Source organism: Gadus morhua, chromosome 18 (assembly GCF_902167405.1).
Source record: "Gadus morhua chromosome 18, gadMor3.0, whole genome shotgun sequence".
In the NCBI taxonomy this organism is placed as follows: Eukaryota; Metazoa; Chordata; class Actinopteri; order Gadiformes; family Gadidae; genus Gadus; species Gadus morhua.
The window spans coordinates 5689790-5704076 of record NC_044065.1 but is presented as its reverse complement, the minus strand read 5'-3'; the positions used below and the strand labels follow the sequence as shown (position 1 = coordinate 5704076).

The following is a 14287-nucleotide window of genomic DNA, read 5'->3' as shown; positions in this document are numbered from 1 at the left end:
TTTTAAGGCGGTTAGACTATCTCACAGAACAAAATGGCAGGCTAGAGGCTGTTAAATGTAGGGGGGGGGGGGGGGGGAACAAGGATATAAAATGAACAAGTGGGATGTACCGGGCCAGTGAAAGGTGAGTCATCAGGCTCGTAAAAGGCCGTCACCCTGAAGGCTGCGCTGAGACTGATGGCGGTGCAGCGACCGACTGTCGTTACACCGGATCGGCGCTCGTAAAAATCCTGCATCCCGGTAATCCCTGGCACGGCTCCACAGATCTCAGATCGTCCACTCCCTTTTCCCTTTTGGGCTGGAACACTGTGTTCGGCAGTTCTCCTTTTACACGTGTTGTAAGTTCTGTCTCGGTGATTCACCCCAAACGGCGGTGAAATATTATAGAAAAAAAACGGCATAGATGAGAACTGACTGTTAAATTCACTGCAGATTGAACACATTCAAATGAGCGTCTTCTGGGTGCTGCTCAGGTTTAGATAGTAAATAAATCATCTCTTTATTAACATGCGGACCTGCATTCAACATCCATCTCCCAGCTTCTCTCTATAAACTTGTCTATACCGTATGTGCAGCAGTCCAGTGAGTCGGTCTTGTAATGACCCGGTCTCTGCATTTATTTTGAACCAATGACAGACACTGCGCTCCGGTCTGTGGTCATGTGTTCACAAGTTGTTCACATTTCATCACAACCTATCCGTGGCCCTGTTTCACCAGATCATACACGACCCAGGCTCGTGCAAAAGTTTCATATTCTTAGCATTTAGTGGAAAGGAAGGGGTGGGGCGGGGGGGGGGCACAAGAGGAAGAGAACTAAACTACTGTAACATAGTATTCTTGTTCCAACCCGCCCTCGTTGTGACAAACCCCTCTCCTGGCTGGGTTTACCCAGCATGCTGTGTTCAGTGCCAGTTGTCTCACAATGGGCCAGCGTTGGCATAATGTAGTTGAACAATTGTGCCAAGCTCAGCTCGCTGCCAGCCACCAAGCAAAACAACACAAACTTGGGAAATAGAAAAGCAGACTTGATATTACATTGCCTGTTTCTGTTTGAATCTCCCCAGAAGCCTTTTGCACAATTAGTTCTGTTCATGATGAGGTGTTCTGTGGAAGATAACAAAGGGAAGGATGAGAAAATACGAAACGTGTGCGTGGATCGTATCCAGATTCATAGCCAACTGCTGTGGTAGAGTTTCACTGAGAAGTTTTGTGTTTGATAATGAACCATTGACAGTGTAACGCATGCCTTATTTTACCATAGACAGAAGAGTCCCCAGTATTAACTTATGTATGTGTATGCAAGTATGGCTTGCAGCAGAAGCTGCTCGCTATCTCAACCTCATAAAGTCGTCATGTATCAATTACAGCTCTGAATATCATTGTATAAGTGGTTGAAACCGAAGTTAAAAATAACTAATAACTAAAAAGTATGTGAAGCAAAAATGAAACACAGGCAGAACACTTTGATTTATAACAGGCAGAATAAAAAGGGAAGGAGTTGGAGGTGGTGGGCTGGGCCTGGGGGGTGGGGGTGTAGGTGGAGGGGTGGGATGGGAAGTTGGTGGTGTGGTTGGAGGCTGGAGCTGGTGGCTGGTTGTTGGTCTGCACCACTTTTTCTATGATAATGATATTGTATTTTGTTTTATACTAATAATTATTTTATTTATTTTTTGTATTATTTGCGTGAAAACCCCTGTAGGATTGACGCTTTCGTTCATTCATGCCCACACGTCTGCATCAACGATGGGGAAATCTAGTTTCTGTCCGACTAGTTTTCTGTCTGTTTCTGAGTGACTCTTGAGCAAACCCAGGTTCGTCCATTAACCAAGGTGGCTCCGCTGGAGTCTGACGGCAAAGCCTGGAATGAGCCAGTGAGGAACCTGTTACCTTCCCCGTGTGTCCAGTATCCACGGCATGGAGGAGTGCTGTGACTTAACGGGAAAGGCTTCCCCTCTTACCCATGATGCCGTACCTTCCTCTTCCTCCCAAGGCCTCTCCCGGCCCCGTCGATCGCGAGCGGCGCTGTAGTCTAAATTCAGACGGGGTTCAGCGGAGGGTAGCAGACAGCCACCGGCAACCCGCCCGTTAGATTCCCAGATGAGGCTATCTGCTACCTTTCATCTCATCGCGGTTAAGTGGGCGATATTCACATGTTAATTAGGAAGGGCTGTCTGACTCGGAAGGCCTGAATGTGAATATCCATAAACCCCTCCCACACTACCTTACCCCCCCCCCCCAGCCTGGAGGGCTGGAGGCAGTAATTACCCTCCATTCAGGTCCCGGAGCATTCATTCTGTGTGCTGCTTATTGAGATCCACTCGCACCATTTTGGCAATATATAAAATGTATTCTTCTGGTTTCAATATCACTCAATATTAAAATTCTCTGTCTCTCTGTCCCTCTCTGTCTGTCTGTCCCTGTCCCTGTGTGTGTGTGTGTGTGTGTGTGTGTGTGTGTGTGTGTGTGTGTGTGTGTGTGTGTGTGTGTGTGTGTGTGTGTGTGTGTGTGTGTGTGTGTGTGTGTGTGTGTGTGTGTGTGTGTGTGTACACTGTATGCGTGTGTGTACACTGTATGTGGGTGTACACTGTATGAGTGTTTGTGCGCTCATCCTCATGGAGAAATTCACGCTCTGGTCTCTGTTACTCTTGCCTAACTCACCAAGCCTCCCACGCCATAATAAGCCAACAGGCAGTCTCGCATCTCGGGACCTGAGGGAGGGAGGGAGAGGAGAGGGAGAGAGAGAGAGAGCGAGAGAGAGAGGGGGAGCTCCAGCAGTGTTGTGTCTGCCATTGAGTCCACTTCTCAGACTCTTTTCCCAGAGTGTCACTGGAGAGTGGGAGGGAGCGAGTCATCCAACCGTTCCCTGCCTCCCAAGACAAACTGGGATTCCCACCGCTCCCTCCATCCCTACCCTCAAGCCCTTCCCGCAGGAGGGGCTAGACGCCAGCCAGCGTCGTCGTCGGGATTTAAAGATCTCTCTGATCCGAACTCACTGACTGTGAGCGTGTCGAGGGGAGAATAGCGTTCGAGGCGAAAACATTGTTTTCTCTCGGTCGGGAAACTTTCTTAAAGTTATGATGGACTGTTGATTTTTTCTTCTTCGTAATGAGCTATTCCTGCCATGATTAGCGAGTCCATCCAGGAATAATGGCCTTTCTTATATGGAGCTATTTATAACCACCCTACTCCGTCACAACTGCATTAACAAGGAAATAAATTCAGTGAATTAGCTTTTAATGAGGCGCGCCCGGTAACCTGGAACGATGCTGTTGTTGCACTTAAACATTTTCCATCCTTTAAATTCCAATTAAAGTTCTTAATGGGAACTGCTGTTTAAGGAGGATGGTTCGCCCATCAAATGATTGTTCATACTAATATTTGTGGCTAGTTGGCACTACAACTGAATACCTGGATTCTCCTCACGGTAAACCGAGCTGCACCCCATCATCGATTTAAAATGTTTTGCCTCTATGTATTATGTCAATTATGGCACCCATTGCATTAATCCCATCGTCCCTGGAAGGAGGGATCCCCCACTCTGCGTTCCTTCTGAAGATTACTTCGTTGCTGATTAAGGGAATTTGTTCTTGCCCTCCTGGGGGCTAAGGTCAGGGGGGTCTCGTCAACACACGGCCTGTTGAGCCCTTTGAGACCGTACCTGTGATTAAGGGCGAGACAAAAGATATGAAATTGAATTGAATTTCCTCCAGCAGTCGCCCAGCTGCCCTCAGATTGATGCACGGTGCAGCAGCAGCTGAGTTGTGATGACAGATCACGGAAAAAACTTTTCATTCTTCCTAGTTTTAATGGTCTGTTGTTGTTGTTGTCGATGACACCTGCACAATCAGTCCACAATGAAAAACCTGCCACCAGAAAATGACAAATTGCTTTGACTGTTTTGGCAGCTGAATAGATTACAGGTTACATCAAGACAGGTGCTTGGTTGGTGGATTCTTCTAGTAGATAAAACTACTTTCTGAAAGTTTAGCTTGAACCCCGCCTGATGCGCCTGGCGTTGTGATGACACGCCAGTCAGCAGACACAGAGACTGGCTGCTGCACCCCCGGAGCTGGGTGTGGATCGCCTTAACGATCAGTTAATTTAGCTCAACTCCCCTCGGGCCAGACCAATCTGGCCGACCTCTGACAGAAGAGTGAGTGAGTTCCCAGGGCCTTTGTTTAGTCTCCCCCTCTAATGGGCCCTTGCCCTAATTTCTGGTCGTCCGGTCGTTCTGTACGACCCACATTAACATGTGCACACTCACACATTCCGCACAGCAAACAAATACTCAAACAAGACGATGGAAGCGGTTTTCTCTGTGGTACCAGCGTTTGCATTTGCATCACTATCGATCAGCATGATCTACTGCATCGTTAAACCAATTCAAGGCTCCCAGCTAGTTGTAATATTGCGTAGTGCAACTCCAGCTAATCAGTCAAGGAGTGGCCTCCTCATTATGTTTGGTGTTTACTTCAATTCAGAGCTCACAATTAGAAAACAGCTAGCGACCTAAAAACCTCAAGCTAGGCGCCGGTGGTGTGTGGCTGTTTGGGCACCTCTGGAGGGCTCCTGGTACCCCCTGACGGAGGGGAAGGCTATCCTGCTGCCTTCCTTCCGTCGCCCCGCTGGAGGACTCCTCTACTCCTTTAATCCGGCTGTCATCCAAACCCGCAGACCTTCGTTGAAGGGGTCCTGCAGCCCTTCCCCAGTGCAGAATATGTCTGCTCGCTGATGCAAGCAGACGCAACGGAACCACTCAATCACCCACACTTTCGGTGTCAAGGCCTCTGGAAGACGAGTGTCGGTCACCACGGCAACGGACGCCCGGACGTCACTCTCAAACGAACGCATGGGGGCGTGGGGCGCGCGGAAGTCGTGCTGTCGTCCGGGCGATGACCTCGCAATGGGAGCCTTGGTAACGGCCGGGGGGGAGGGGCATAGGGAGAGGGACCAGTAGTGTGCCGGAAAGGCGTCATCGTTCTAAAGAGACAGGGGGATAACGGTGGACCCCACAGGGGGGGGGGCTGTCGGGTGTTGTTTACCCACCCCCACGTGAGGTGGCGGGGTGTGTGAGGAACATAACAAGTCTACTTGGTGCACGGCATGTCGTTTGACGTCGACCCGGAGGCTGCAGCACCGCAGTTGTCATCCTTCCCCTTCTGGGGCCTCTCTGTGTTCATCTCCTGTTTCCCTGACACACGGCGAGATTAAAGAACCCGGTTGTTTTCCTCCTGAACCGTTTCACTGCGTCTTCAGGGAGTCGGGGGCGTTGTTGTCTCCTCGGTTTGTGGCGCTGCTTCTGCTGCTGCTGCTGCTGCTGCTGCTGTGACGGCAACATGTGCCCCGATGCTGCATCATTCATGCATTACACGGTCTGACGGGGAACGCCCACGTCATGCGGTGGCTGGTGTTTGTTGTTTCCACTCTCGATTACATGTCGAAGCGGCACGGAACGGCGCGTTTACTTGGTTTGTTTTGTGTGCGCTTGTTCAAACCTATTTCATCTCAACTCTTCATTAGCTTGTTTGACAGCTGACTGGCTGACACACACACACACACACACACACACACACACACACACACACACACACACACACACACACACACAGCTTCGTGGGCGTCGTAAACGCTGTTAATGTCGCCGCTTGCCTTCTCTGCCCTCCGCGTGTCAAGGCAGTGGGCAGGTGTCCGCCGCCTGTCAGGTACTGGCTGTCACACTATTAACGGGGGAGAGGGGCACTGACCTTATTGCCTTTCCTCTGTCTCCGTCTCTCTCATTCTTGCCCTGATAATAAAGTTGTTTGTCTCTCTCTCTCTCTCTCTCTCTCAGCGATCTATAACTACGATCCCCGAGGAGACGAGGAGCTGCCACTGCAGATCGGGGACACAGTGCACATACTGGAGACACATGAAGGTGAGCAAGTGAACACACACGCATACTGGAGACACATGAAGGTGAGCAAGTGAACACACACCTGAGTCACAAGGTGAGGGCGTGCACACACCTGAGACACTAGGTTAGGGCGTGCACAATGAAGACACAAGGTGAGGGTGTGCACATACTGGAGAAACATGACACAAGACGACCCTAAAAAAAGCAACAGGAGAGGTTTACTTTTAGCTTTAACACTTTTCTTGTCACCCCGGCTCCATTTGCTAAATGCTTTTTGTATTTTTATCCTGTTAGTCGACCGCAGGCACACAGACACACATAGACTGGTCCATTTATCGGTGGATTTAATACTGATAGCAGACAAGTTGGCGGCAGAAAAGGACGATAAATCTGGTATTCATCATCACGTGAGATTCGTGTTGCTCTGACACCTCCCTCTCCCTCCCTGCTAAACTACAACCATTGGAAAACACAACCTGTGTGTGCGTGCGTGCGAGTGTGCTAACGTTTGGTTTGTTTGACGTCACCCCAGGCTGGTACAGAGGTCACAGACTCCGAAGGAAATCTAAAAAGGTGAGTGACGACCCACAGAAGCCCTTTAATAAAGTTCCACCCCCTGGGGCAACGGGGAGACCATCCCAGCAACGTCTCGGGAATTATTTTACTTATGAAAATCAGTTTGATAATTTCCCCTTAATGTCTTGGGAAGATTAGCTCATTTCAAAAAGCTTAAGGCAAGTGGTTATCGAAAAAAAGACCCATTATTTTGGCTCTTCTAAAGTTCTTTCTTTGTCACGACAAAATTATAAATAAATGTATGCGGAGGATTTATGCAACCTTAATCAGGGAAGGTTTGTTTTCTTAACCTGTGTTTTCCTCCCCATCCAGGGTATATTCCCTACGTGTTACATCCACCTGAAGGAGGCCACGGTGGAGGGCAATGGGTCAGTACGCTCACCTCAACTCATTCATCAACCCCTCTAGGTCGAGCTCTGCACGCTGTTTAAATGACGAGACGCAGTGTTCACGGATTAAAGAAATGTCCCTGCCTCAGATTTGGATTGTTGAAATCCTGGATGACAATCGAACCACGGGCACCAAGAGCATCTGAGAGAGAGAGAGAGAGAGAGAGAGAGAGAGAGAGGGAGAGGGAGAGAGGGAGAGGGGGGGGGGGCAGGCAGGCCTTTGTGCCCAGTCATCCCCATAGACAGAAATTCATTCACAAACATGAAATAACAATTGCCATGGGCCAATTATGGTAGTGATGAATCACAGAAAGAAGCAGAACGTTTTAAAACATCCTCACCTTGTAAGAGTTTTTTCTTTCCCCGAGGCTCCACTCTGTGAGATGAAGCGCTGTATTTGAGTTGACGGGAGGCAAAAACACAGTAAAATATTACGTTTTCCCATACCTCCATGTGTGGATGGGGCCTAAAACCACTGGTCAAGTCAGGACTGATAAGAGTTCACCCCAACGTGCAGAGGAATCTGGGTAATACAGCACAGTGGAGCCAGGCTTTCACATCACAAGCAAACCGCAAACTGAAGAGTTTGTCGCGCAGAGACGTTAAAATCCCTCAGTGACCATAAAGTAAATAAATATCAAATATTCATAAAGCTAAATGAGCGAGTTTGTCACTACTGGGCATATTGCAGGGTATCCCAATTGGTTTTAATTTAGTTAATGATTTATATGAGTCTGTTCAAGGCTGTTGAATAATATATGCGTTTCAAATCTGCTTTTACAATAAACAAAGCTGAAAAAACAACACTGTAATGGGCTGCATTATGCAATCAGCTGTAGGGCATGCAAGAAAGATATTCTATTTGTCAAGGAGAAATGTGCTAATTTCACACCTTGTTTGACGATTTACATTTCACTCCCGAGTTTCTTCAGGTGTCTGGAAGGGGGAGTTTTTTTCCGACTTCCCCTCTATTTAACGGCGGAGGGAATCTCATTATGGTCGCAGGCTCATTGTCAGGGATGTACCATCTTGACAGATCTGAGACGATTGCGCGCGGAATGCTAATGACGCTGGATATTATAGCTGGATTAATATCCTATTAATAACGAGGGGTTCACACTCCTGCCCTTCGACTAGACGGGGTCTTTGATGGCAGATTATGCTTGAGCGAGGAGAGGAATAGAGATGGAAGTGTGCTCTGTGCTCGGAACAACTTCCAGAAGCAAAGTCTGAAAAGTCTGTGACTCGGCCGACCTTAAAGCACACTCGGCCATCTGCGTTCTTTCTTCTCATCCACCTGGCTCATTTATTCCCTAACCTGTACAAAGATGTCAGTTTAAAACTTCATAGATGAATGTCGTTTAGCAAACCTTCGGTTTTCCCTGTCAGTCACAAGGCTTTTGTGAAAAATATTTTTTTTTTGCATGTTTCCCAGTGAATTTATTGTGCGGCCGTGGCCGTCCATGTTAGCATGGCGTGTAGACATACTGAATCTGACCTTTGTCTGTTTCACTGGGTGCAGCCAAAAGGAAACCATCATCCCCACTGAGCTCCCACTGGTCCAGGAAGTCACCACCACGCTGAGGGAGTGGGCTTCTATATGGAGGGACCTCTATGTGGTGAGACCCCATCCGTGTGTGTGTGTCTGTGTGTGTGTGTGTGTGTGTGTGCCCACATGAGTATGTCTGCTTTTCTCTGCACAATGGAAACAAACTCAGGGTAAAATAAGGGCCGATGTGGATTATTGTGCAAAGTAGACAAAATCCACTTGATGCTGTGTGACCAAGATGCAGAGGTATGCCACAAGATATAGTACTACCGAATTTAAACCAAACCACTAGAAACTTCTTGCAATACATTGCAGCGATAAGGGACTTTCAGCAGTTTATTCTGCACACACTGGTTGTTTGGTCATGCTTTAATGGGCTTTTTATTTTGTTTTCTCTTATGTCTGGTAAGCACTTGATGATTTTTTCGAATGTAGAAAATGAAGCGCTACATGAATAATACGTTTATCTGTTTTGGTCGTAAAAATGTGTGGACGTCGCCAATATGGCACATCACACACTAAATGATTCATCCCCAACAACCCAGTCCTATTTCTCCAAACCGAATCCCTTAAAGATCCTAATTGCAATCTTGTGGTCAAAAACAAACTTTCCTGTAATCAAACATGGTTGTCATCCCAAAAAACGACGTGATAATGGATTGAACGTACTGGCCAGTGGCCGTATTAGGAATCCTCACACTTTTGCCTTTGCCGCAATGGCATAATTGTCTTTCCAATGTGGCTATCCATACATTTCTTACTCTGCTGTTCCCCCCCCCCTCCCCTCGCACTGCAGGAGATCACATCGTAAATATTGAACATGTCTATCTTTGATCGCTAATCCGTATGGCTCCGATCAGGTGATCAGGTGTGGGGGATTAAACAGTTCTTTGCTGGCCAACGTCAGAACGGCGAAGTCTGGCACAGAATCTGGCTGATTATCCTATCCTGTTTACCAAGCTTTAGCTTTATTATCTTGGCACGCGTCCGGCAGAAACACTGAGCCGTTACCCCAGGTGCTCCTCCATCTTCTCCTCTAAAGACGCAGCGTGGAGCGAGAGCTGCAGTGCTAGTTTTGGATTCCTCCCTCAACTTAAATGGACTGCATTTATACAGCTAACTAACCAGTGGCCTCTCAAAGTGCTTTAAAACACTAACGTTCATGCATTCATACACACAGTCACACACCGACGGCGGAGTCAGCCGCGCAAGGTGACAGCCAGCTCGTCAGGAGCAGTCAGGGTAAGGCGTCTCGCACAGTGACACCTCGTCACTCGGCGAGGAGGAGCCGGGGAATCGAACTAGCAACTTTCGGGTTGCCAGCCAACCCGCTCCACCCCCTGAGCCACATGCCGCCCTCGTGTTGAGGTCTCCCCCATCCTGACCCTCCATCCCCCCGGTCTCCTACAGGGGGACAAGCGGGAGATGTTCAACACGGTGCGGGACATGATCTACAACCTCATCGAGTGGCGCTCCCAGATCCTGTCGGGAACGCTGCCTCAGGACGAACTGACCGAGCTGAAACAGAGGGTCACCTCCAAGATCGACTACGGCAACAAGTGAGCACACGCTCACCAAAGCATACACACACACACCAAAACGTGTACACTCGCTCACTCACCAAAACATCCACCCACCAAAACATACTCACCGTCACTAACTCACGCACACGCACACACGCGCGTGCGCGCGCGCACACACACACACACACACCAAAACATACTCGCACCAAAACATACTCAGTCACTAACTCACACACACACACACACACACACACACACACCACCCAAATTGCCTTTTCCCCTGGCAGAGGTCAGGTTGTGTGCTGATAGAGTATGAGGTCATGGCTGGGTCAGACGGACCGGGTTGGTCGCAGGTGGTGGTGGTGGTGGGTGTGGGTGGTGTTGGGCGGTGTCAGCCTTCAGAGCGGGGCCCTGTGATGAAGCCCCTGTCCCGTGAGCCCGTAATGAAACTCTGGACCCCCTGACCCCCCCGCCTGAGGAGGGGCTCTTCTTCTGGGGACGGAGACACACGATGGAGTGGCTCCGCAGCAGCGTCTCTCTGTGGGGACGGCGCCCTGCTCCCCCACCACCGTTCACGCTGAGAGAGCGCACACTCAGACGTGGGGCTCTGGGTGGGGGGGGGGGGGGGGGGGTCTCTCGGTCTGTCAGTCTGTCACTCTCCGTCTCTCGGTCTGTCAGTCTGTCCCTCTCTGTCTGTCAGTCTGTCCCTCTCTGTCTGTCAGTCTGTCCCTCTCGATCTGTCTGTCTGTCTCTCCCTATTATTACCTACAAGCATGGCTCACCCGTTCTAGTTCCTCTCTACATCGTCTCCCTGCACCACTTCCACTAAGACACTGTGTGTGTGTGTGTGTGTGTGTGTGTGTGTGTGTGTGTGTGTGTGTGCGTGTGCGCACCTGCCTCTGAATGTGTGTCTGTCTGCATGTCTCTCTCTTTCTTCCTCTGTGTGCATGAGAGTGTTTGTGTGTGTGTCTTTCTTCCTCTGTGTGTGTGTCAGTCTGCCTGCCTCTTTTTGTGTTTGTTTGTGTGTCTTTCTTCTTCTGTGTGTGAGCGTGTGTCTTTCCTCCTGTGTGTGTGTGTGTGTGTGTGTGTGTGTGTGTGTGTGTCTTTGAGCCGCCTCTCTAATCTGTCTTCAAGCCTGACCATCTCCTTTGACCTTCAGAAAGCAAGTGTTCTCACGTCACTGTAGCTAGCGTTGTCCGCCTGTCTGTCTTCTCTCTCTGTTTTTGTCTTTCTCTGTCAGTCCGTCTTTTTCGGTCCGGATGTCTGTCTGTCTGTCTCTTACCCTCTAGGTGTGTGTGTGTGTGTGTGCGTGTGTGCGTGTGCGCGCGTGTGCGTGGTTTATATAGGCCTCTGCGACTGGGGTTAGTCTTTGCATAAACACCTTCACACATCCGTGCGCTGCCAATATTGTGACTCACTGGTCCACTCACTCGTATATTAACATATTTATCTTTGCTTCCTGCTGTGATGTATGCTCTTACTCAATATGTTATGGGAATATAATTGACTTAATCGGTTTCTCTCTTTTTTTTTATCTCTCAAGTGTGATAACGCATATTCAGCGTATGCATTAATACTTCCACTAAATATGAATAGACATTCGCAGAACACGAGATCCCATTAAAGTATATATCTGACCTGTGGTTTTAAATTAATTCACCGCTTTTCCTGAAACCCTACAGATTTACAATAATGAAGATTCACAATCTCATCACAATTAAACATCCAGAACAAACGTGCGCCGGGGTTCTAATCCGCGTGGGTTCTGCTCCCCCCCCCCCCCCTTCCCAGGTACCTGGATCTGGACCTGGTGGTCCGAGACAAGGACGGGAACATCCTGGACCCTGAGACCACCAGCACCGTCAGCCTCTTCAGGGCCCACGAGGCCGCCTCCAAACAGATAGAGGACCGCATCCAGGAGGAGAGGGTGAGGCCGCGGCCCAGCCTGCCTGCCTGCCTGCCTGCCTGTCTGCCTGTCTGCCTGTCTGCCTGTCTGCCTGTCTGCCTGTCTGCCTGCCTGACTGCCTGTCTGCCTGTCTGCCTCTCAGCCTGACTGCCTCTCTGCCTGTCCGTCTCTCTGCCCGGCTGTCTGGCTGCCTGGCTGCCTGACTGCCTGTCTGTTTCTTTGCCCCACTGCCTCGCTGCCTGTCTGTCTCTGCCTCTCTGTCTGTCTGCCTCCCACCCTTTCTGCCTCTGCCTGTCTCTACCTCTCTGCCTCTCTTTCTCTCTAGCTCCCTGCCCCTCTGTCTCCCTGCCGCTCTACCTCTCCGTCTCCCCCCTCTCTCCGTCCCCCCCTCTCTGTCTCCCCCCTCTCTGTCTCCCCCCCAGGCTGGTGGCGTGAGTAAGGGTGAAGGGAGGTGGTAATGATTCATCCTCCCTCCCAACGCGCTGCGTGAGCGGGTGATGTGATCTGAGGACGTGTCTCCCTGCAGGCTCCCCCTCAGCCTTCTGGAGCCAGGGCAGAAAGGAGGGAGGGAGGGATGGATTAGAGCAGGGGAAATTAAGAAGGGGGGGGGGGGGGTCGGAACGAGACACAAGTTTGAGTTTTATGTTTTTGAAGGGCGTCGGGAAGATTGAATAATAGATTCCCTCTCCGTCTGTCTCACTGTCTCTGCGTATTGCACCGTGTCCGATGTGATGCAGCGCAGCACTTACATCTAACATTTAAGGTTCTGTCCAGGCGATCTCCCTCTCCAGCTCCCTCCCTCTGCCTCTCTCCCTCTCTCCCTCTGCCTCTCTCCCTCTGCCTCTCTCCTACTGCTTCTCTGCCTCTCTCCCTTCCTCTCTCTGCTTCTTTCCCTGCCTCTCACCTCCTCACTCCCTCTGCCCCTCTCCGTCACTCTTTCCCTTCCTCTCTCTCTCTCTCCCTCTGCTTCTCTCCCTCTCTCTGTGCCTGTCTCCCTCTCCCTCTCTGCCTCGCTCCCCTTCTCTTCCCCTCTTACCCTCTCGCTCTCTCTCCCTCTCTCCCCCTCCCTCTCTCCAATTCTCTTCCTCTGTCTCCCCAATAGAATGATGGCTCCTTTTTATTCATCCTGTCGCCCGCCTTCATCAAACAGTCAGTTTGAGTTAGAGGCAGCGATTGATAACTAATAACACAGCATGGTGTTCACCACATCGCTGCCCTCCACTAGTTCTCCTCTTCCTATTGCCTTCGCTGCTGTCCTTCCCAGGGAGTCCGGGTTGTGTCAAAACACAAGGATCGTGACTGAGGCGAGATGATGGTGCCTGTCGTTGAAAGCACTAACTATGACAACATGCCCCACCCCCCTCTCTCTCTCTCTCTCTCTCTCTCTCTCTCTCTCTCCCCCACTCCCCACCCCCAGTCCCAGAAGCAGAACATCGATCTGAGCCGGCAGGCCAAGTTCGCGTCCACGCCGTCGTTCGCGCTCTTCGTCACGCTGAAGAACGTGGTGTGTAAGATCGGCGAGGACGCCGAGGTGCTGATGTCCCTCTACGACCCCGTGGACTCCAAGTTCGTCAGGTACGTAAGCACACGCACATACACACGCACACACATATTGAGTCTGTGGGTGCGGACGCTTCTAAGTTGGTTCGGCTCCCAAACTTTTTTGATGACTAGCGCTCTATGAAGTATTGATGCCCTCATTTTGTTACATTATTAAGCGCGAGTTGAGTGCATGCTATTGTGATGAGGCTGCTCAACCCTGTCATTTAAACTCTGTACTGGCGTACTTCGGGTTCCTGCTATTCATGATGACCCCCCCCCCCCCCCACGCTTTACTATCTAGGCTATATGGACTTTCACGGACGGAAGGAAGCTTTTTCATTTTAGGGGTTTTATTTATTTAACGCTCACCTGCCAAACCCATTCAGCCGTACTTTCTGAGGCAATAACCGGTACGCCCCAGCGCGTCCGCGTGCAACAAGACAGCACTTCCACCTGTTCCTCTCTGATCTCCGAGTGAACCGTGGCAAGGAGAGCCGCTTTGTTCTGGGACGTTTCCCCGGCCTCCAGGGAGGTTCATGCGTGTTCTGGAAGTTTCCCCGTCGACGGCACTTGTGGCTGAACCCCCTGCGACGGTTTTGGTTGCGGTGTGGAGGTGGCATTACGTTATTCAAGTTATGTTTTGAACAGATGGAATGTAAGGGCATGGACAACTGCACACGTCGTGTTTAAAGGTGTTTATTCATTCATATGCATTCCTCTCCATTTTCTTATTTCTCTCTCTCCCTCCCTCCCTCTCTCCATCCCTCTTGTCCTCCCTCCCTCCTCAGTGAGAACTACCTGGTGAAGTGGTCCAGCTCTGGTCTGGTCAAAGACATAGACCAGCTTCATAACCTGCGGGCAGTATTCACGGTGAGTCAGGGATTGTGTGTGTGTGTGTGTGTGTGTGTG

The 14287-nt window shown here is 50.2% G+C and overlaps 1 protein-coding gene across 2 annotated transcripts in view; it reads left to right on the top strand.

The window, feature by feature from the left end:
* The window catches only part of dock1 (dedicator of cytokinesis 1), a 189843-nt gene that overhangs the window by 16524 nt on the left and 159032 nt on the right, over positions 1-14287 (top strand). For both annotated transcript variants that reach the window (XM_030339626.1, XM_030339627.1), the window contains exons 2-9: positions 5831-5914; positions 6426-6466; positions 6782-6837; positions 8381-8477; positions 9818-9966; positions 11722-11857; positions 13254-13411; positions 14167-14248. In XM_030339626.1, coding sequence (XP_030195486.1) covers positions 5831-5914; positions 6426-6466; positions 6782-6837; positions 8381-8477; positions 9818-9966; positions 11722-11857; positions 13254-13411; positions 14167-14248 — 803 coding nt within the window. The remainder of the gene's footprint in view (positions 1-5830; positions 5915-6425; positions 6467-6781; positions 6838-8380; positions 8478-9817; positions 9967-11721; positions 11858-13253; positions 13412-14166; positions 14249-14287) is intronic.